The 21,984-nt window shown below is 47.4% G+C and overlaps 1 protein-coding gene across 3 annotated transcripts in view; it reads right to left on the bottom strand.

Moving 5' to 3' along the window:
- Positions 1-21,984, bottom strand: part of NECTIN2 (nectin cell adhesion molecule 2) — a 98,133-nt gene that overhangs the window by 36,899 nt on the left and 39,250 nt on the right. For all 3 annotated transcript variants that reach the window (XM_063140022.1, XM_063140024.1, XM_063140023.1), the window contains exons 2-4: positions 6,982-7,335; positions 3,580-3,873; positions 1,573-1,690 (exon numbers count right to left, since the gene is read on the bottom strand). In XM_063140022.1, coding sequence (XP_062996092.1) covers positions 1,573-1,690; positions 3,580-3,873; positions 6,982-7,335 — 766 coding nt within the window. The remainder of the gene's footprint in view (positions 1-1,572; positions 1,691-3,579; positions 3,874-6,981; positions 7,336-21,984) is intronic.

Here is a 21,984-nt window from a genome sequence, read left to right as displayed (position 1 = left end):
TATTTTTCAAGAAAGGAAGGAATGCAATGAATTTGGTATCGTGCAAATCAATCATGACTTGCCTGGAACAGCCTGAATACGTTAACATAGGCAACAGCAAAAAAAAAAAAGGGGGGGGGAGGAGGAGAGGGGAGGGGTGCACACTCACGCAAGCTCTCAACAAGAATTACGATAGCTATTAAAGAGAATTAAATGCAGAATGTGTTTTTCCTAGAGTTACATTGCTTTATAGATGGATCTCCATGTAAGCTGTAGGCACGGAGTAGCACATGAAAGAAGACTTCCCCAGTGTCATTTGAGTTCATTAATTTGGGCATTTAATACCGACCGTTTGTTTATATTAGTGGGATGCCTCTTTTCTGCACGGCCTGGATACACACAGGCCATGCCATCTATACAGCCAAGGCTAGACCACAGACTTACCAGTCATGACCCCTCTGGTCACTCCCCCTCCCTGCCGCTTCGCTGCACTCACCCCGGGTCCCAAGGTGCCTTAGAGAACGGCACGCCAGACTCCAGAGCCCTGCTCTCTCCTGGCCCTTCCCTTGCCCTGAGCTAGAGTCAAGAGGAGAAGAAAGGATGTTTTTCTGTGGCGAGCCAGCAGAACCAGTTCGGCCTCATTCACCGTGAAAGGATAAGCAAACTTCCCCAGGCTGGCGGAAGAGGCTTTGCAACACTTTGCTTAAGACGACACAGCTGAAACACCTGATCTCACCGTTCCTTGGAGCAGGCCTGTGCCACGTTTGGCCTAAGAGTTCCCTTGTATTTGACAACGGGAATTGTAGCGATGGCCACCATTTGGATGGCTTTCAAAGGGGGTTGGAGAAATTCCTGGAGGAGAAGGCTATCAATGGCTACTAGACCTGGCGGTTGTGTGCTACCTCCAGTATTCGAGGCAGTAAGCCTGTGTGCACCAGTTGCTGGGGAACATGGTTAGGAGGGTACTGTTGCACCATGTCCTGCTTGTTGGTCCCTGGCCGATGGCTGGTTGGCCACTGTGTGAACAGAGTGCTGGACTAGATGGACCCTTGGTCTGATCCAGCAGGGCTCTTCTGATGTTCTTAGTCCAGCACAGCTGGGAGGTGCTAAATTGGGAACGACTGGCTTAAGCACTTGGACCTGGTTACATTTAAGGAGAAAAGCAGCAAGTTTCTAGTTCTCAAGAGGCAGAGGAGCAGAGCTTGAAAACCACTCAGTCAGCATCTCCCAAAGGCATTCAGGCCAAAAGGTGTACTTTCACATTATGAAGTCCACTGGGTGGAAAACATCATCTCTCTTCATAAACCAGAAACGATTGCACAAAGGAACTTTAGTTGTGGGGCGGCTTAGAAATGTAATTCACTTATATCAACACCGCTCCTGTGACAGTGTGGAAACCAAATTTGGATTCCTAACTGGCCAGGTCCAGGCAAATGTGATGGTAGAGTGTGGGTAAGCAGCCTTCCCCAACCTGACGCCCTCCAGATGCGTGGGACTGCAATTCCCAGGGCTCCCAGTGGACATGGGAGTTGCTGTCCAACACATTTGGAGGGCGCCGGGCTGGGGAAAGCGGTCCTAGGGCGTGGGACTCACGTGCTCCAGACGAACTCAGTGGGCATGGGGTTCCCTTTAGCGCTGCAGATGAGGTTGGCCTCGTTGCGGCTCAAATACCAGTTGTCATCGTAGCCGTCTATGGTAACTTCTGGGGGATCTGTAGGGAAAACAGCAGGAATACTCCAAGTTCATTTGGTTGTAGGGACTAGGAAGGCCCAAGCACACGGCTTCCTTCTCCCACAGCCTGCACCCGCCATGAAAATGTGTTGCTACCATCAATATCCCCAGCTGCTACCAGGCTCTAGAGCAGCCTTCCTCAACCTGGGGCGCTCCAGATGTGTTGGACTGCATCTCCCAGAATGCCCCAGCCAGCTGGCTGGGGCATTCTGGGAGATGCAGTCCAACACATCTGGAGCGCCCCAGGTTGAGGAAGGCTGCTCTAGATCTTCCTCACATCAAACATTCCATTCTTCCATTCCCACCGTCAGGAATAGAATTCACCATTTCCCCTTGGGTTCCCCCCGCCCCCTCCTGCTCCTCACAACGTGCCGTGGAACAGGAATAAAGAGACAGCCTTTGAATTGCTCCCCGTGCTTCAGCTCTAACCCATTAGGTACCAGACCACTATCCAAAAACTAGGAATCCAGATTCTCTTGAAATTTGATGCCTCCTTTTAACCATCCCACTCTGTCAGCTCAGGGTGAGGAACAAGGGGGAAACAGGAGTTATAAGATTTCTTCTATCCAGCACCTGAAGGCCAGCAGTCAAAGAACCACACTCAGCCACTCACTCCTCTCTGAAGAGTGTAAGCTGGCTTTCCCCAAACGGGCACCCTCCAAGTGTTTGGGACAACAACTCCCATCATTCCTGCCCATGCTGGCTTGGAATGATGGGAGATATAGCTCAAAATATCTGCAGGGAAAACTATCAGCATACTGTAGTTTAAAGCTCTTATTTCCATGAGCTTAGGAGAGGCATTTCAACTTTCTAGAACCATCAAATGAATGGGGGAAAGGGGTGTGGTGTCAAGGGAAGTGGGTGTGGCCTTCTGCGGAACCTCCGAGGGCCGGAAATCCACACACCCTGACCTGAGGCTCCCCACCCCTGGATCAAAGCTCACAGCTGTAAGTGAAATATCAGCATCAGAGGAGTAAGCCTATATACACCAGTTGCTGGGGAACATGAGTGGGAAGGTGCTGTTGCACCATGTCCTGCTTGTGGGTCCCTGATCAACAGCTGATTGGCCACTGTGTGAACAGAGTGCTGGACTAGATGGACCCTCGGTCTGATCCAACAGGTCTCCTCTTATGTTCTTATGTGTGTATTGGAGGAGATGAGAGGGAAGCAGGACCCTTCCACCAGCCCTGTGGAAAGACGGCTGAAGTTTTTTCCTCTTCCCTTCCCATCCCTTTTTCCTTATGTGTCGTGTCGCCTTAGACTGTAAGCTTGTGGGCAGAGACTGTCTTGTTTTACTGACTGAGAACTTTTTTGGCTGAAGAGCGGAATAAAAATATTTTGGATAAATAAACGAAAACAAAAAGTACTGGGACCAGAACACAGTTATAGTTAAAGCAGACCCACTGCAATCAATGGGATTTCAGTTAGTCATAACCTACTTGTCCCATGACTTTCAATGGGCCTACTTTAAGTAGGACTAAGTCTGGTGCACACAGTAAGCCTGTGTGCACCAGTTGCTGGAGAACATGGGTGGGAGGGTGCTGTTGCACCATGTCCTGCTTATTATTATTATTATTATTATTATTATTATTATTATTATTATTATTATTTATATAGCACCATCAATGTACATGGTGCTGTTCATCCCTGGTGCTGTTCATCCCTGGCTGATGGCTGGTTGGCCACTGTGTGAACAGAGTGGAGGACCAGATGGACCCTTGGTCTGATCCAGTATGGCACTTCTGATGTTCTTAAATAAATGAGAGGGAGAGACAGAAAAAGCAAGCCTCCTTAGCCCTGAAGTGTTTTTCTCCCTCGTGCGCCCGCCTCTGGAACCCAAAGTCCCCAAAGCCAGGCCAAATCACTCACACAATATGGAGAGCGTAACTGGGATGGACTCTGGTTGTGCGAGAGTCTTCTGCGCAATCTCACAGGTGATGCGCTGCCCGTTGGCCTCCTTGCTGGGCACCATGTTGTAGGAGCTGGTGACCGTGACCGTGCCGTCCGCATGTAGCACTTGCGAGACAGTGGAGTTGCCGTTCAGCCCCGACTGCCACGTGATGCGGGCTGGCGGCTTCCCATTGGCAGAGGTGCAGTTGGCCACAGGGACCTCCACTTTGCTAGCTTTCACCTCCAGAGCTTTAGCGGTGTTTGTGGGCTTGGCTGGAAAGAGAGACAGAAGTCGGGGTGAAACACAACGTAGGCTGGACATCAGGAAAAACTTCCTGACTGTTCGAGCAGTACAACAATGGAACCAAAGTCCTAGGGAGGTGGTGGGCTCTCCCACCCTAGAGGCAGTCAAGTGGCAGCTGGACAGCCACCTGTCAGGGATGCTTTAAGGTGGATTCCTGCACTGAGCAGAGGGGTGGACTCGATGGCCTTATAGGCCCCTTCCAACTCTACTAGTCTATGATTCTATGTTGGACTAGGCTACTTTAAATTGCTGGGGGTGGGAAGAGAGGATATACACTGATATGTCCCCTAGACAGGGGGAAATACCTCAACTCCCTGCACACAGAAAATGAGCACTTCATGAAAAAACTTTCTCTGATACTTGTACAAGTTTCACAGTTGGGGAGCATTTAAGCAGACACCCCTGCCCCCAGGAACCCAAGGTGGCACAGTCCAAGAACAGCTCTCCTAGTTGATTCTGCTGATGGTGTAAACTGGCCTCCTCTGGCAAGCAGGACTGGCGGGCATAAAAGGAGTGACTTTGCACTGTGAGTGACAGCGTGGTGAAGTGCAATTTTGCCTGTGACTTCAAACGATATGAACTGCGTAACGAGACAGCCGTTCTGCCAAGGCCTCTTTCGCTCTTCATACTGGTGAAAGGGGGTTAAAAAAAAGAGTCTGGACAAAACCTGGTCACTGGGAGGTGCTGCCGCCACTGGCCCTTCTGCCTTTGCACAGTTCAAAAATGTGACCCTTAATTAGTTGCACAGAATAAACATTCGACTTTATTTGCTGCATCAGGAAAAAACTGCTATGATGCATTAGGTTCTTGCAAAATTCCCTTAAATGGGGGACTTCCTCAATGCTTGCCAGCTGACCACAGGAACACTGTCAACTCCATGCTAGGGAAGGCGGCCAAAGTAGCTCTTCTTCATCTTGGGGGAGTACTACTGCAGTAGTACCATGGCCAACTTGCTCTCACTCTGGGCCCTAAATTGATTTGACTTTCCAAATCAGGAAGAGGCCAGCAAGGCAGGGGGAGTTATGGAGACATTTCCATGGTTTCCTCCATAATCATCAGGGCTAGAAACTTGCCTTCAAAATGAAAATGGATTCAGGATGGGCAATTCAGTTCTGGATGGAATACACACAACTCTGGACTTGTACCCCTGGCAGAACTGTACTGTTGGGTAACCCTATGAAAAGGAGGACAGGGCTCCTGTGTCTTTAACAGATGCATAGAAAAGGGAATTTCAGCAGGTGTCATTTGTATATATGGGGAACCTGGTGAAATTCCCTCTTCATCACAACAGTTAAAGCTGCAGGAGCTATACTAGAGTGACCAGATTTAAAAGAGGGCAGGGCACCTGCAGCTTTAACTGTTGTGATGAAGAGGGAATTTCACCAGGTTCTCCACATATACAAATGACACCTGCTGAAATTCCCTTTTCTATGCAGCTGTTAAAGATACAGGAGCCCTGTCCTCCTTTTCACAGGGTCACCCTATGTACAGACTTTGCACTAGCATTTTATATATAAAATCCGGGGGGAATAATTTGCATAATTTAGCCTGGTTTTGCTAGGCATTGGGAAGGGAAAAGCAATAAGCAGGATACTCAAGCCCCATCCGTATCCACCAAAAACCGAATTCAGCCACCCTTCTGGCTTCTGAGATTTCAGGAAGTAGCCCCCACACTTCCACACTGATCTTTGCAGTCATAAACGTAAAACAAAAATGAAATCCTGTGCTCCGGCAGACTCACAGCAAACTCATCACCCTTGCTTTTAAAAGCAGGACATTGCTATATGCCATGGACAAGCCCTTAAAAAGGTCATCTGAGAAACACTCAGTCTAATGAGACTTCAAGGTAGGTGGGGGAATCCCCCATCCCTAGAGGTCCTTCTGCGATCAAATTAAAAATAGACGTGAGAGTCCTAAATGACAGCCCAGCGACCTTATTGCTGAGCCATGCAAGAGAACACGGAGCACGATTGGGGCCCGGTTGCTCAAAGCCCTTTTGGGCTTGTTTGCGTTTTTTGCTCCAAAACTGCCTGTTAGGTAAGAGCTTTATTGCTGCTATTATTACGCTCTCTGCTTGCCGAACCTTCCGACGAATTGCCCATAATTAATTCAAGGAATTAGGACACGCCGCTACCTTGCAGCACTGGAAGACACGAGCCGGGGAAAGCGTTTTAAGCGGCTCGGTTCAGAATGGCCCCAAGGAAGCAATTTAAAAATGAGCAGATCCCCTCCCATCAGAATACAGCCAGATGCAGGCAATCTGCATCTCCAAAAATAAACAGGCAAAGCCAGCCAGAACCACACTCTCACTTCCTCATTCAGAGCTACAACGGGATGGATCAGGGTGAGGATGTGACTCAATACTCCTGGCCATATCCGTTGGCTATGCCTCCTAGGCAACACCCCCTAGAATGGCCTACGGTGTAGTGGTTAGAGCTGCTTCCCCAAACATGGGTTTCTCCAGATGTGTTGCATTACAACTCCCCAGCTATGCCAGCTGGGTTTGTACAATTTGCAGTCAAACATCGAGAAGGCACCAGGCTGTGTTAAGAGAGGTGGGTTTGGAAAGGGCGAGACCTGGGTTTATATCCTGGCTTCGCCATGAAGCTCATTGGCTGACCTTGGCCCTGGAAGCTTAGCCCACCTCACGGGGTCGTTGTGGAGGAAGGAAAAGCTGATGAGGGCCCAATCTTCAATGCCCTGAACACACTGGTGGATGAGAAAGGTACAAATAAAATAATGGAGGACAGAGATGTAGGCAGCTTTTAGCCCAGATAAGCAGAAGCAGAACCTTCACATTCAGACTAGGATGCTAAAACGCCTGGGGAAATGAAAAGGTCTTAACCTGGCACTGAAAGGAGTACAATGTAAGTGCTAGGCGAACCTCTCTAGGGAGCTCATTCCGCAGCCAGGGTGCCACAGCAGAAAAGGCCCTCTTTCGTTGGCAGGGGCTCATGGAGGAGGACCCCTGAGGATGATCTGAGGATCCGGGCAGGTACATATGGGACGAGGCGATCCTCCAGATGGGCGGCATGGGGATGAGCGCATTCATACTTACGGAGATAGTTTGTTCTTACCCACTATTATCAGGTTGGTGATGCCGTCCTCGTTGCCCAAAGGGTAGGTAGCGAACTCGCAAGTGTAGGTGCCCTCGTCCGTCATGAGCAGGGGGCTGATGATCAGCGTGGCATCCTCCAGGGACGCACTGCGGAAGCGGATCCGGGTACTGCCCCTCTCCATCGGATAGCTAGGCCCATGGTCCGGGTGGTACACGGCCACGTTCTGTTTCCTGCCTCCCGTCTCCTTCACCCAGGTGACCTGGCTGACCTTGATTTCGGGGTAATTCGTCGCAAAGGTGCATGGCAGAGTGACAGCCTTCCCCAGGTAGCCTGTGACCTCATTGGCGACCTGCACCCTCTGGGCGAGCACAACTGGAAGAAGGAAAGAGCGAGCGAGGTGAGAAGTTGGGTTCTTCGAGCAGGCCTGCAAATATCCCCCCTTGCTTTGTCAACTCTGGGAATTGGGAAACACCTCAAGGGAACGCAGTACAGATGCTCGACTGCAGTGCTGCCCAAACTCCCTGTCCCTGCTTGGAAAATATTAGCTAAGTGCAGGAAGGCATCCCAACAGGGATTACTGCAAACGTTCTCAGAAGGCTGGTTTTTGAAGGCTCCAACTTATATTAGATTGTAAGCCTATGCGGCAGGGTCTTGCTATTTACTGTGTAATCTGTACAGCACCATGTACATTGATGGTGCTATATAAATAAATAAATAATAATAAATAATAATAATACCTACCTACCTGGGAGTAAGCTCCACTGAACGCAATGGGGCCTACTTTTGAACTGACATGTGTAGGCAATGGGGCGGTAAGGATGGGGCTTTGGGGGCATCGTCAGGGGCCAGAATGCAGGGACCCCCCAAATGACCACCCAGAGAGCAGCAGGTGATGAGGGCAGCAGGGCAGCAGGAGCAAACTTCGTTTTGTTCCTGGAGTCATGATTGAAGTGTACTTAAAATGCAAAACTGCTTATGCTCAGAGGATTTAAATAATAATCAGGAATGGCTGGCAGTTTTGCTGTTGTCGCTCTAATGCATCAGGAATGTAAAAGCCGTTGTAGAGCATGGAATTGTGGCTGGGATGAAAAGAAACGTTGTCTGTGTGCTTCACAAGTGAAGTAACTCACAGACCCATCTAAAGCAGCCTTCCTCAACCTGGGGCGCTCCAGATGTGTTGGACTGCATCTCCCAGAATGCCCCAGCCGGGGCATTCTGGGAGATGCAGTCCAACACATCTGGAGCGCCCCAGGTTGAGGAAGGCTGATCTAAAGGATCCCCCACATAAGACCATTACATCCGAAGTCTAAAATTACCTTATCTGTGTGTAGTGCACAATATACACTGTATGTCTCTTGTGCTGTGTGTTCTGCTACATGTATGCACAAGGCTGTTCTGGCCATTGGTTCCCTAATTTATGTAAGTTCTCAAATAATGAAGCAATAAATTGCACGAAAATAGGCTAAAAGCAAGGGCTGTGGGCACTGTACACTTCAACACAAGTGGAGAAGTTCACATGGGGTAGAGAATCCAGTATCCTGAGAACCAAAACTGTAATTCAAATGTCTAACTCCCTTCTGTCTCACAGAAACCCACAATTATTTCCTGGTCCTAAAAATGAATATTCCTTTAGTCAGGCCCTGTGTCAAGATCCCTTCTTACAATCATGAGTACCTGAAACAGGCTAGCAGACTAGTTTCCTGGTGAGCAGTTACACAATAGTCCCATTCTACAACTCCGGTATAAATGCGGGTCCATTTGCAAGATGTTTGTGGATTTGGCACAAGCAGATATCAGGCTTGGTGGATCGATTTTGGGTGGTAGGCCTTGGGAGTTTTAATAAAAAGCAGAGCCAAGTGGAAATCAGCCAAATATCTAGCAACAGTTCCCAATTTACCTTCCGCCCAATTCCTGTTACAGATGCCTTTCTAACTTTTTTTTTTTTACTATTGAAAGACAGTTAACTTTGTACCACAACTATTGCTCATGTTTACTTCTGTTACCGTTTATTCAATTTGATCAAGTATTTATAATAATTATTTATTATTCCGCCACCATTTGTGTATTAAGAGTTAATTTGGGGTGCTCTTATTTTTATGTCTCTCTTTCCCCCTTCCATTTAAAAACAACATCAAGTTCACCCAGACTACTGCAGAAAACCAGAGAGGCCTGGTTAACCCAGCTAACCAAAGGCTAAGAAGTGTCTTCTGAAAATAAATAGCAACCACCATCAAGAAAAACACTTAACGTTTGTATAGCTTTCAAGTGTTCTAAGTGCTTCGCGAGGATTGTCTAGGGGTATTCCTTACAACAATCGTGGAAGGTTAGTCAATATTATTATGCCCCTTATTGCAGCAGAGCAGGGTAGGCAACATGGCATATATGAACACTAAGGTGCCCCCAGACAACTTCATAGAATCATAGAATAGTAGAGTTGGAAGGGGCCTAAAAGGCCATCGAGTCCAACCCCCTGCTCAATGCAGGAATCCACCCTAAAGCATCCCTGACAGATGGTTGTCCAGCTGCTTCTTGAAGGCCTCTAGTGTGGGAGAGCCCACCACCTCCCTAGGTAACTGATTCCACCGTCGCACTGCTCTAACAGTCAGGAAGTTTTTCCTGATGTCCAGCCGGAATCTGGCTTCCTTTAACTTGAGCCCGTTCTTCCGTGTCCTGCACTCTGGGAGGATCGAGAAGAGATCCTGGTCCTCCTCTGTGTGACAACCTTTTAAGTATTTGAAGCGTGCTATCATGTCTCCCCTCAATCTTCTCTTCTCCAGACTAAACATGCCCAGTTGTTTCAGTCTCTCTTCATAGGGCTTTGTTTCCAGACCCCTGATCATCCTGGTTGCCCTCCTCTGAACACGCTTCAGCTTGTCTGCGTCCTTCTTGATGGACTTCCTTGGTGTCCATCCCATTCCTTCCCATTCTTATGAAAATAATATTTTTATATATTTTCTTACCGGCAGCTGGGAGTCTCTAGCTGCCATCTTAATTTCCCATGAATGCTGCTGGGCAGCTTACTTGTTCTTTGTATCACGCCATGCCCACCCATGGCGGCCATTTTGTAGTTGTGCCCAGGACCGTTTCTCAAATTTCCAAATAAGCCCACGGGCCCTGAGGTTTGCCTACCCCTGAGATAGAGGGACTGAGGGGGAGAGAGGCAGACACCCAGTTCTCACGCTGAAACAAGCCACTATGCAAACAAACCGTGGTTTTATTTATTTATTTATATATTGCATTTTTATACCACCCAATAGCCAAAGCTCTCTGGGCAGTTCACAAAAATTAAAACCATTCGAAAGCAGCAGTTTCTTCAGCTGAAACTCTCCCCACGGCCTGAGTTCGATCCCAGTGGAAGCTGGTTTCAGGCAGCCGGCTCAGGTCAACTCAGCCTTCCATCCTCCCAAGGTCAGTAAAATGAGTACCCAGTTAGCTGGGGGAAAGGTAATAATGGCCAGGGAAGGCAACGGCAAACCACCCCGCTCTAAGGCCTGCCAAGAAAACGTCAGCGAAACCTGGCGTCCCTCCAAGAGTGAGTAATGACTCAGTGCTTGCACGAGAGGTTCCTTTCCTTTTTTTCATAAAAACAGGAACGCACAAGAGCTCTGGACTGTCTGCGTGCTTCCATCACGCTAAGTGACCCGGGGACACGCATCATAGGCGCTATGAGTTCTGCTTCTTTCCCACATTTTTGCCCCTCAGTCCCCTAACCAAAGAGGCGCTCATGAATAAAGCAGAAGTGGCTCATGCATAGTGAATCCCCCCCTCCAAAATTTGCATGTGGCGCAGCCCTGCCCTCTCCCCAAAAAGCCCCCAGCACCACTTTTGGAGACCGCTTCTCCAAGGAGGCGCGGAACTACTTTAAAACCCTGCCTTCCCAGCCCAATCGAGATAAACGATCCGTGGCTGATGATATCAAAAGCTGCTGACAGGTCTAGAAGAACCCACAGGGTCGCACTCCCCCAATGCATTCCTGGTCTAAGTCATCAACCAGGTTGACCAATGTTGTTCCCGTCAAGGTTTTCACAGAGAAAAGCTGAAGGAGTATAGGGCGTGCGAGCAGACTGCAAATATTAAAATGGAAAGAAAAACAAAAATGATCATGAGGCTGACAACAGAAGGGCAGAGTACAAATTCCACCGATAGAGCTTAGCGTTCAGAGTGTTCAAAGTACATCACATGCAACTAGGAGAGAAACTACTTTGGCATCAATCCTATAGGATATAGCTACATCTCGAGCACAAAACATGCTTTCCTCGACTAGAAAACATTGGTAACTGGGCTATTATAAAAATATAATAGATATAAGGCGGGATACAAAGGTTTTAATAAATAATAAATAGACAGCCTGTTTTATTATTTAGCCAAAATAGGCAATGCTAAAACAATTACATGCTTCAGAACAACATGGTAAGCTAGATAGCAATTCCCCCAGTAAAAGTTGGATCAAATAAAGCCCAGCCTTCTGTTTCCAAAACAGGACAGTTCATAAGCAAGGCATAATGGAAACACACAGACACCTTGTTTGTCCCCAGCTCCTGATACTCAAAAGGTATAGTGCCTCTAAATGTGGAGGTTCTAGTCATGGATCAGCACTGGAGATATTGCCATTATAAACACTTGCATCGTGCCACAGAATGGCCGTGTTCATAAATAGATAAAGCAGCCTTCCTCAACCTGGGGCGCTCCAGATGTGTTGGACTACAACTCCCAGAATGCCCCATGGGGCATTCTGGGAGATGCAGTCCAACACATCTGGAGCGCCCCAGGTTGAGGAAGGCTGAGATAAAGCGTTACTGTTTCAACCAGTGGTTACAAGCATAGTAAAAATGAGAGAGCTTCAGCTATTGGGCGGTATAGAAATGCAATAAATAAATAAATAAAATAAATAAAAACAATGGTAAAACAAATCATACATTCTGCAAGGTCTGAAATTTTGCTCTATACATTTGGGCTGCCAGAGCGAAGTTGGCCGATGCCAATATGCTATCGCATGTAGACAAAAAGTGTATTCTTTCTGAATCGGACCAGCTGGACATTTTCTCAAGGAAACAATCTAAATATTTAGAACCAATTCGGGAATAGACAAGGCAGTAGAACAAATAATGAGGCAGATCCTCCGCTTTGCCACTACGGCAAGGGCAGCGTCTCGAGGCATAAGGAATTTTATTAAAACGCCCTTCAAGAACTGCTGTTTTCATTCGTTGCATCTTTAATCGTCCAAGGGCTGATCTAAGACGAGGATCAGAAATTAGAGTCGAGTAGCATTCACATTCAAATTTAACCTTAGTGTCTGCCAACCAAGGTGCTATCTTATTACTTGAAACTGCACAGAGATCCATTTGGATAGAAACACTATAGACCCTCTCCTTAAAGACCTCTTTGCTGTTAGCTAAATTCAAAGTACTAAAGTATTGAGAAGAAAAACCATAATAATGAATTTGAGGAATCCGTTTTTGAAACTAAGGCCTTAGCTAGACCTACCTGATAGTCCGCGACGGAGGAGGGAAGATCTCACATTGCGATTAACGCGAGATCCCTCCTCCGTTTACATGTGAGGTGCGACGACCTCAGGAAGAGAGGCGTTGCGCCCGCCATTTTTTATTTTTAAAGAAGACGGAGCGCACTAATGCTCATAAGCTAAAGGAAGGTCTTTTTTAAGTTTAACTGAATTTCCCCATTCCCCTCACCCTACCCCCAGCTCCTGGCTCCACGCAAGTAATCACGCGGAGCTGGGTCAAACCGTGGCAACGGGCAACACGTTTCGCAGTCTCAAGACCGTGGAAAAAGCAGGCCCAAAGTGGAGGGCTCTATCCCGGGGCGAGGGAGGGATGACAAGGCGGAGCGTGTTCAGAGGAGGGCAACCAGGATGATCAGGGGTCTGGAAACAAAGCCCTATGAAGAGAGACTGAAAGAACTGGGCATGTTTAGCCTAGAGAACAGAAGATTGAGGGGAGACATGATAGCACTCTTCAAATACTTAAAAGGTTGGCACACAGAGGAGGGCCAGGATCTCTTCTCGATCCTCCCAGAGTGCAGGACACGGAATAATGGGCTCAAGTGAAAGGAAGCCAGATTCCAGCTGGACATCAGGAAAAACTTCCTGACTGTTAGAGCAGTACGACAATGGAATCAGTTACCTATGGAGGTTGTGGGCTCTCCCACACTAGAGGCCTTCAAGAGGCAGCTGGACAACCCTCTGCCAGGGATGCTTTAGGGTGGATTCCTGCAATGAGCAGGGGGTTGGACTCGATGGCCTTACAGGCCCCTTCCAACTCTGCTATTCTATGATTCTGTGATCCCGGGATCCCCTGGGCATCATGTGGACACACAGGGACAATCCCAGGGTTCACCCCGTGATAAAGCCTGATCTAGCTAAGGCCCAAGAGGATGTATTTGATGAATTGGCTCTCATTTGCTCTAAAAGACACAATTTAGGTAAACTGGTTAAAGGAGGGATCTTGAGCCAGTAGTTTAAGGCCCTGATGACAGTGATAGATTTAACTGCTATTACGCCGGTTTCTGAGCATAAAAATGAAGCAGGAGAGCACCTTCTTACACCTAGAATTGTCCGTAGCAATTTATTTTGAAACATTTCCATATTGTATGAAGATTTCAGAGCCCATAATTCTCCTTATTCATTATTAGGATGAAGTGTGCCCGTTTACAAGTTCAGCCCTGGATCTTGGACCCACCAATATCCCAGGCACGGCTGATGGGTACGTGGGAGAGGGCCTTCTCGGTGGCTGCTCCAAGGCTCTGGAACTCCCTTCCCAGGGAGGCTAGGCTGGCTCCCTCTGTGCCACAGTTTCGGAGGCAGGCAAAAACGTTTTTGTTTCAGCAGGCTTTTGGAACTATACTGGACCTGTGCTAATGAATTGGATCCCCCCCCCCTCTTTTAACCTATTACAGTTTAATTTTTTAACATGTTTTTAATTTTACTGTAGGTTTAATTCTATTTTAACTTTTGTAATTTATATTTATATGTTTTAATTGTACATGTTTTAATCTTGTAAACTGCCTTGAGTCCCAGTACTGGGAAAAAGGTGGGATATAATAAATAAATAAATAAATAAATAAATAAATAAATAAATAATAATCCTGCTATAATGCACCTGTCACATCCACCTAAAGGCATTTTGGTGCCAGGTTGCCTAAATACTGGTGAGCAATATTTGAAAGCAACTTCTTAGTAATGGGATTGCAACAGAAAGCCAGCCTAGCCAGGCAGACTCGCCTCACCTGTCAGGAATGGGATGGGGCTAGAGTTGCTTCAGGTAGAGCTGCACATTGGCCCTTCTCTGTTCTTGGTCACCGGTTCAGAAAAGGCAGGTGCCTGGCAGGGGTGGGGGAGAAAACCCACCCGTTTTCATCACATGCAGGAGCACCAACATTTGCCCAACTTGCTGGTTACTGCACACTCAAAAGGCTCCCTTAATTGTTTCTAAGAATAGTCTGTACGCAATGCCAAAAGGCACACATTCCTTTGCTTGAAAGTTAAAGAGGGGCAGCTGGCAACTGTATTGACAACACCAGTGCTAGTTCCAGATTTCTGGGGGGCCTTAGGCAAGACACCCACAATGGGCCCCCTCCCTCAGTGAGGCGACCTTTAGGGTGCTTTAGGATGGATTCCTGCCTTGAGCAGGGGGTTGGACTCGATGGCCTTGTAGGCCCCTTCCAACTCTGCTATTCTATGATTCTATGATTCTCTCTGCCATTGTCACCCGCTGCTCTTGTTCCTCATCTTCTTATCATTGCTCCCATTTGTTTGCTTGTTGCACCATGTCCTGCTTTGTTGGTGCCCTGGTCAACAGCAGGTTGGCCACTGTGTGAACAGAGTGCTGGACTAGATGGACCCTTGGTCTGATCCAGCATCAGGGCACTTCCGATGTCCTTATGACAGGCAGAGATCCAGTGAGCAGTGGCAATGGTATCTACCCCACCCCCCTTCTCACCACCACCAATATCTGGGCTGAAGCAAGATGCAGGGGAACAAGGAGGTTGCAATGGTGAAGAGGAGAGCAAGTCCAGAGGGCTCTTCCCAGGGTGTCCCTGGGGGTGTGTGGACCCTTGGCAAGGGCCCGACAACGCCTACCTTTGACGTCGGCCCATATAACAAGGTAATCATAATAAACCCTCTCTTAAAATACGCTGCTTTTGCTTGGCGGTGTGGGAGGTGCACTATCTGGGACTGTCTATATTTAAACCTAGCTGATAATCGTGTCCCGTTATCACCCCATCCTTATTACATACATACTGTATTTCTTCGATTGTAAGACGCCATCGATTGTAAGACGCACACTAATTTCAGTACCACCAACAGAAAAAAAAGCTTTGATTATGAGAAATAATAAACACTGCCACGACACAGGCTCTGAACACCAGACCTCACGTCTGCCACCACTTATTATGGGGTGACACAGGCTCTGAACTCGAGACCTAGCCGAGGCTACTCCCTGCTCAAGCCAAGCACCACCGCTTGATACGCATGAGGCAAGGGATAAAGCCCACCTTCCTCCAAACTATGTGGAGAAAGGGGTTTAAAATGAAGAAGGATTTTAATATATATAATAATGCGCTGTGAGTTATATCTGCTGAGGTGCATGATTGTCAGAGTGGGTGCTGAATGTGTAAACTTAAGATGATAAATGCCAAACAGACACATGGGACTTTTGTGGTAGTTTAAAAACAAAACAATCAAAATTTATTTTTAAAAGTACACAAGCTTTGTTTCAAATAACAACATTTAAAAGCCTTTTTGAAACCTTTCATACAATCCGGTCACTCATACACATTCGCGCTTTCCTTTTTCTCACACAATCACTCTTGAACTTTCTTTATTATCAGTATTGATTAATATACTTCCACTAAGTGCACACCACACTCTAAAGACACCACGCACTACACTGACCCTCAAATTTCCCAGAACTTAAGTACCATAAACACAGAGAGCACTACAGACTCTACGAGTACCTAACAAGTCCCCCTGAAAAGCTCTCTCAATCCCCCCAGTCCTTCCCTTATATATCACTCCCCCCCCTCCCAAGACATTCTAACTCCGCCCACTCAGGCCAACATTCTAAAAACCACAGACTTACAAACTGCAGACATACATTTGGAATTGACTTGTGGGGTGTAACGCCACAAACGCCACCTGCGATTCTAAGACGCATCCCGTTTTGAGAGATGTTTATATGGGTGTGTGTGGGGGGGGGGGGGAAGTGTGTCTTAGAATCGAAGAAATAAGGTATATCTCTTGCAAAGCCTTACAGAAGCTAGTTTATTAAGAACTAGGTAAGACTCTCAACCTTACATCTAAACCAGCTAGCAACACAGCCAGAAAATGTGTTGCAGAGATAAATACATAAATAAAATAAATAAATACATGCTATTCAAACTATGCAAGACTAACTAAACAGATGCAACAAAAACAACAATGAATCTTGGGGCACCTAAAAGATTAACAAATTCACTCTTCTTTAAGTTAGTCTTTAATGCTTTATGTGTGTATGTTTTGTGTTTTAGAATTTTAAATTTTGTATACTCGTTTTAATCTTAATTTTAGAATTTCTGTAAACCGCCCAGAGAGCCCTGGCTATGGGAGTGGTATATAAGTGCAATAAATAAATAAATAAATAAATAAATAAATAAATAAATAAATAAGGTATCACAAGACTTTTTGGCTGCAATAGACTACCACGGCTACCCCTCTGGAAAACGTAAGTAGGTGCAACGTTCATACTACCATACACCATTGTTACTACTGCCAAAATGGATAATATCGCCTGAGCTCATGTGCAGGCCAGAGAAGGAGCAGGTATCGGGAGTTTGTTTCCTGTCTCCCAGCGAGAAAGAACACTCTCCTCCAAAACCCAGAAAACCAACTTTGCTACTCTTTAAACTGGAGTCACCAAGGAGTGAACTTGGGACATACTGAATAGAAAAAGCAGGTGTTCTACCATTAAGATGCAGCCTCTTTCCTAAATAAACCAGCACAGGCAAAAAGAGATAATTAGGTATCAAAATATTAGAATCATAGAATTGTGGAGTTGGAAGGGACCACAAGGATCTTCTAGTCCAACAATACTATTCAAGGTTAGCTCTTGGCTGCCTGATTGCTTGTGCTGCAAATGGGAGGAGCTAAACAACCCAGGGATGCTCCATGCCTGGGTTGTTTGTGACATCCAAACCCAGAACGCAGGGTTGTCAGAGAAGAGACAACCCAGAATGGCCTAGATGCAGGTGTAACCCCTTGTGGCTGCTAAGCAACGCCAAGGTGCCTGAGCTTCCATCAATAATTGGGCAGAAAAGAACCGTCTCATAATCCATTGATGCTACACAGGTGCAGTCTAGAGTATAAAGTACTAAAGTCTAGAACCATCTAAAAGGCGAATAAGCAAATCACAAAGAAGGTAGCTCCTAGTTTGATGGGGAGTGGAAAGAAAAAAAGGGGTTGACTCAAGACCATTACAAAACTGTATTAAAAAGGGTTGCTTCTCTTCTCCACTCTGAAGCGGCTCCTGCTGAATCACCGACTGTCAGGTTCAGGACAGCAGGAGCCCTTTGAGAACCCCGGGCTGCCTGAAAGCAGCGCTCCGACAGCCGCCGCTCGACAGACGACGATCTCTTCCGACGGGCAGGCCATGAATAAGTAAAAGGAGGAGAGTGTGCCGTTTGCAAGTACTGGCACACAATCTGCCCCTGGAGGGTGAAGCACACTCAAACGACTCAGGCAGGCCGAGCAACGAGGAGATGCTCTCTCGCACACAGAGGGGACTCTTAGCACCAGCATTCGGGCTCCCTGGGTTACAATAGCAAATCAGGCCGCGCTCCATTTAATGCACACCCCTGCGCCCATTTTGTTCACTGTGCGCACTGGCTAAACGGTGAAAATGGATGCTTCCCCCAGGAACCCTAATGCTGCCACCAGAGAAAGAGAGAGAGAGAGAGAGAGAGAGAGAGAGAGAGAGAGAGAGAGAAATATATATATATATATATATATATATATATATATGCAAAGCCCTGCATCACAATTACCATCTGTCCTCACTCAGCTACCTGCGACTTCTCCGATTTCACCAGACGGCGGCTGCACATTTTCAAGCTCATTACCGCATCCATAAGGGCTAGGAACTTGTAAAACGGAAGCAGAGGTGTGCGGAAGGCCTAGTTTAGCAGCAGACTCTAACATCCACCTGTAGCTCTCTCATGGAATTCAGATGGTCTTGCTTCCACCCTCCCTTACACTCTTCACCTCGACACACAGCTCCACCCGCCTTCCTCAATAACCCACCCCAAACCCTATCAAACTAGCTACCCCAAGGTAATTATTTGGCAGAATCTTCATCATCCAGCACAATCACCACAAACATGACCTATTCCAGTGGGGTGAGGCTAGGGAGGAGAGACCCAGGCTACATGCACATTAATAACAGAAGTACTTAGTATTTACATTGCTCAAAGCACTTCACATGCATTAATATCGCTGTAATCCTTACAATAAGCCTGTAGATAATACTAACCTATCACCCCATATTGCAGCCAGGAAGGCCGGGGGGAGGGGGGCAGCACCAAGGCAGAGACACAGCGGCTTTCCTAAAGTCATCCAGTGAGTTCATAGCCAGGCCGAGATTTTGAACTGAGAATTTCCGGCTCATAACAGTTATCCTCTACTAATGCTCCATAGCTTAGCTTAGGTGTGTTCCATGTTTTGTTTATGAGGAGATTTATCTGGAATGCTTCATGCTTCCTAATAATGACCTGGCTTGCACATAACACTAACTCAAGTTTTATTTAACCCATGGTTTGTTGCCTTACCCAAGGTTTGTCTGCCAGACAATCGAACAACCCGTGGTTTGTTTTCTGAAACCCTGGCTGTCAGGTATAGGTACAAGGCCGGCCTTGTACCTAGTGGTTAGATTTATTAGGAAATGGTTTGAGACTGGCAGATGTTCTCTGCAAGCTTATCTCTGTAAGAAGTTCCCATGGGAGTAGCTTGTTCACTCCTTTGTCTTGGCCTTGAAGCGGCTGGTTCTCTGGGAACTTCAGAGTGTTTTGGAAAAGGTGGAGGGACGCTCTTCAAAGTGGGTTGTAACATCCCGCCCTCTTGGCACATGGGCAAGGTTTACTGGTCAGAGGACCTGTCTGTCAAGTGACTTTGAATAGGCCTTAAAGGCTGGTGCAAAGCTGAAAAAGCTTTGCTAGGTTTCATCTCTCGACGCAATGCCTGACCTCCCTCCTGCTTTGGATTCCACCTCCGCTTGGGACTTTGAAAGCACTCTGCACATGGACGCTTTGCTATTTGGACTTTGGATATCTAAGAACTGTGCCATGAAAAGTAGTGAGGCCTTTTCATAGACTTGGAGTTGCATATGCTGTGGATTCTGTGTTTGTGCCCAGACTCAGGTGGCAGGGAGTTTCCAGTCCTTAGCAGAAGGATGAGAGTCCTGGGCCTGAGGCTTAACCTTTCCTGAAGTCGTGGTAACGGGGTCAGCTCAGTAGTGGTAGGCTGAGATTGACAAGTGTGTGATGAATTTCTCTGCCCGGCTCTGGTGGCTCAGAGCAACCTTTCTTGGGACTTTGTTTTAGGAGATTGGCCATGTTCCTTTGAGGTGCCAGGGTATGCGGCATCTGGAGAAGCTCAAAGCAGTTACTGGCTTACCCTATTCACACACACCCTCCGAGTGTCTGCCTTAAGAATTGTTCAGAAAGAAGAGCCTAAAGCTTTCTAACCATTGTTCTGCTTTAAGTGTGTTTTGGAGACTCTGTAACGTTAAGCTTGTCTACCGTGTGATTTCCTCAATAAAAGAAGTCTCACTGGTGTGAGTGTTTCGTGTCAGCTTGCCAGCACGTGTGAATGCCAGAGGGAACAGGCATGAACACCACCACTGGCCATTGTAGAACGATGGAGAGAGAAGGTGACACAGTTCTAGGATGCTGTAATGCTAATGTGGCACCTATGTGGTCCACTCCACATAGCAACCAGCCCACAGGCAGCAGATTTTGAGAGACCATTGAAGAGCCGCAAATTGAAAGCAAAGTTTGTTATATTTTCTGCATCAGCCACCAAAAGCTCTTGGGCTACATAATCATATCATACATTAGCAGAATTAGATTTTTGCGAACCGTCCAGAGAGCTTCAGCTACTGGGTGGTTCAGAAATGCAATAAATAAATAAATTATCCTAGAATATTGCAATATATTTGCAAAAAAAACAGATATGTAATAGGTCGACACAGGCATCGTGCCAATCCTACTCTCAAGTAAGAGTTTGGGTCTCTCCTTGCAACTCAAGCCTTCCACGGAGTATGGAATTCCACAGCAGAGCCAGCCTCGTGGGGAAACCTTCTTACATCTTGTACTACAACTTTCCAGGCAGTTCAGGTACGCTGCAACATTTACCCAGACAAGCAAAAAACACCTCCTGTACCTGACAGTCCTGGGGGGACAGGGGAGTGACAAGGAGCTTCATGTTCACCCCAGAGGCAGGTATGTGTGTGTGTGCGTGTGCCTGTGCACGCGTGTCTGTGAGTAGGTAGGTAAGGAACGTTTCAGCTAATAAACTCTTCACACTTCACAGCCCAGCAGAAAGAGGTAAGAGAGCCTCGCCATGCATTCTGTGGTTATTAATTCCCCACTGATTTATTTCTAGAAGTCAACTATGACAGAAACAACAGTTTCTGGCTCTCACCCCAAATCACCCAGCCCACCCCACAGGTGGGCAGAAAGTAGGTTTGGATACATTGGCAGGTCTATGAATGATCTGCAGTAGATTGATAAGGATTTCTGTCCTCCGAATTTGTAAGAATAGCAACAACAGAAGAACTCCCCACTGGCCAAAATTATACTGCTGAAATGAAGATATCTGGGGACAGGGTGTAACTGAGAGTTGATTTGTCTGTGGAAGGGCTGTGACTTCCGTTCCAGTTCTGGAACTCAAAACAAATTCCTGGTCCCCAGAAATATTTACTTCTAAGCACCCATCTTTTGCACCTGGCTCCAGTTGGGGTATCTCAGGTCTCTAGAAGGAAAACAAAGTAGTCCCCCCCCCCCAACCCTGCATTATGTTATCAAGTCTTTAACAAGCTGAGGGATTTCAGCTCCATTTTGTCAGGAGATGGGGCAATGAAGACGCTCCCATTGACAAAAGCTGCCAGAACCCCTACGTTATCAGCTCACTGAAGACTTTTGAACAATGGCTGGCATTATAGAGCTGTGTTACGCAGCAGCAGGTGGGTGGGGGGCAAGGAGTGGGGAGATGGGACAATTCCCAGCCACACAGTCAGGAGTGGGAGAGAAAGTGGATGTGGACTGGTGGGTGAGGGAAAGACTGGTTAAGGCTCCAGAATCTACCAGTCCACCAGAATAGAAGGCAGAGAGCCTGACCAAAACAAAGATGAGGAAACAGGTACAAATTAAGAGGTAGTTAAACAGTCCTCAGTTTTCTATTTTGGCTTAAAGAGGGTGGCTGGGATCCAAAGAGCTACTTTAAAAGGATTCAGAAGCAGCCAGCAACAAAGCACAGCAGCCACGGCTTAAAAGCTCCAGTGTCCACACTAGATTAGGACAGTCCCTGGAGAGAATCACCTTCTAGCAAGGCAGAATGCAAAAACAGAACATAAGAAGTAGGGGTGTGCATGGACCCCCCACTCCGCTTCACTTGCAGATCCGCCATTTTCGGATCGGGCCGCTCCGCCCCGCCCCCACTCCGCCTATGCCCACTCCACTCCGCTCGGAGCTCCGGATCCGGATTGGAGCTCCGTTCCCCCCCCATAGGGGGGGTTACCAGGCCCTGCCACCATCGCCGCCCATGCGGTGACAGCAGCAGAGCCCGGTAACGGGGAGGGGGGCCTTACCTGCCTCCGTCTGCAGTCCGTCGCCGTCTTCAATTGAGCCCGTGGTTCCACCAGGAAGTCTGGGCCGCAAGCGCGGCCCAGACTTCCTGTTGGAACCACGGGCTCAATTGAAGACGGCGACGGACCGCGGACGGAGGCAGGTAAAGGAGAGGGGGGGGGTTTACCC

This window comes from Elgaria multicarinata, chromosome 13, assembly GCF_023053635.1.
Source record: "Elgaria multicarinata webbii isolate HBS135686 ecotype San Diego chromosome 13, rElgMul1.1.pri, whole genome shotgun sequence".
Lineage (NCBI taxonomy): Eukaryota > Metazoa > Chordata > Lepidosauria > Squamata > Anguidae > Elgaria > Elgaria multicarinata.
This window is presented reverse-complemented; position numbering and strand designations above follow the sequence as displayed.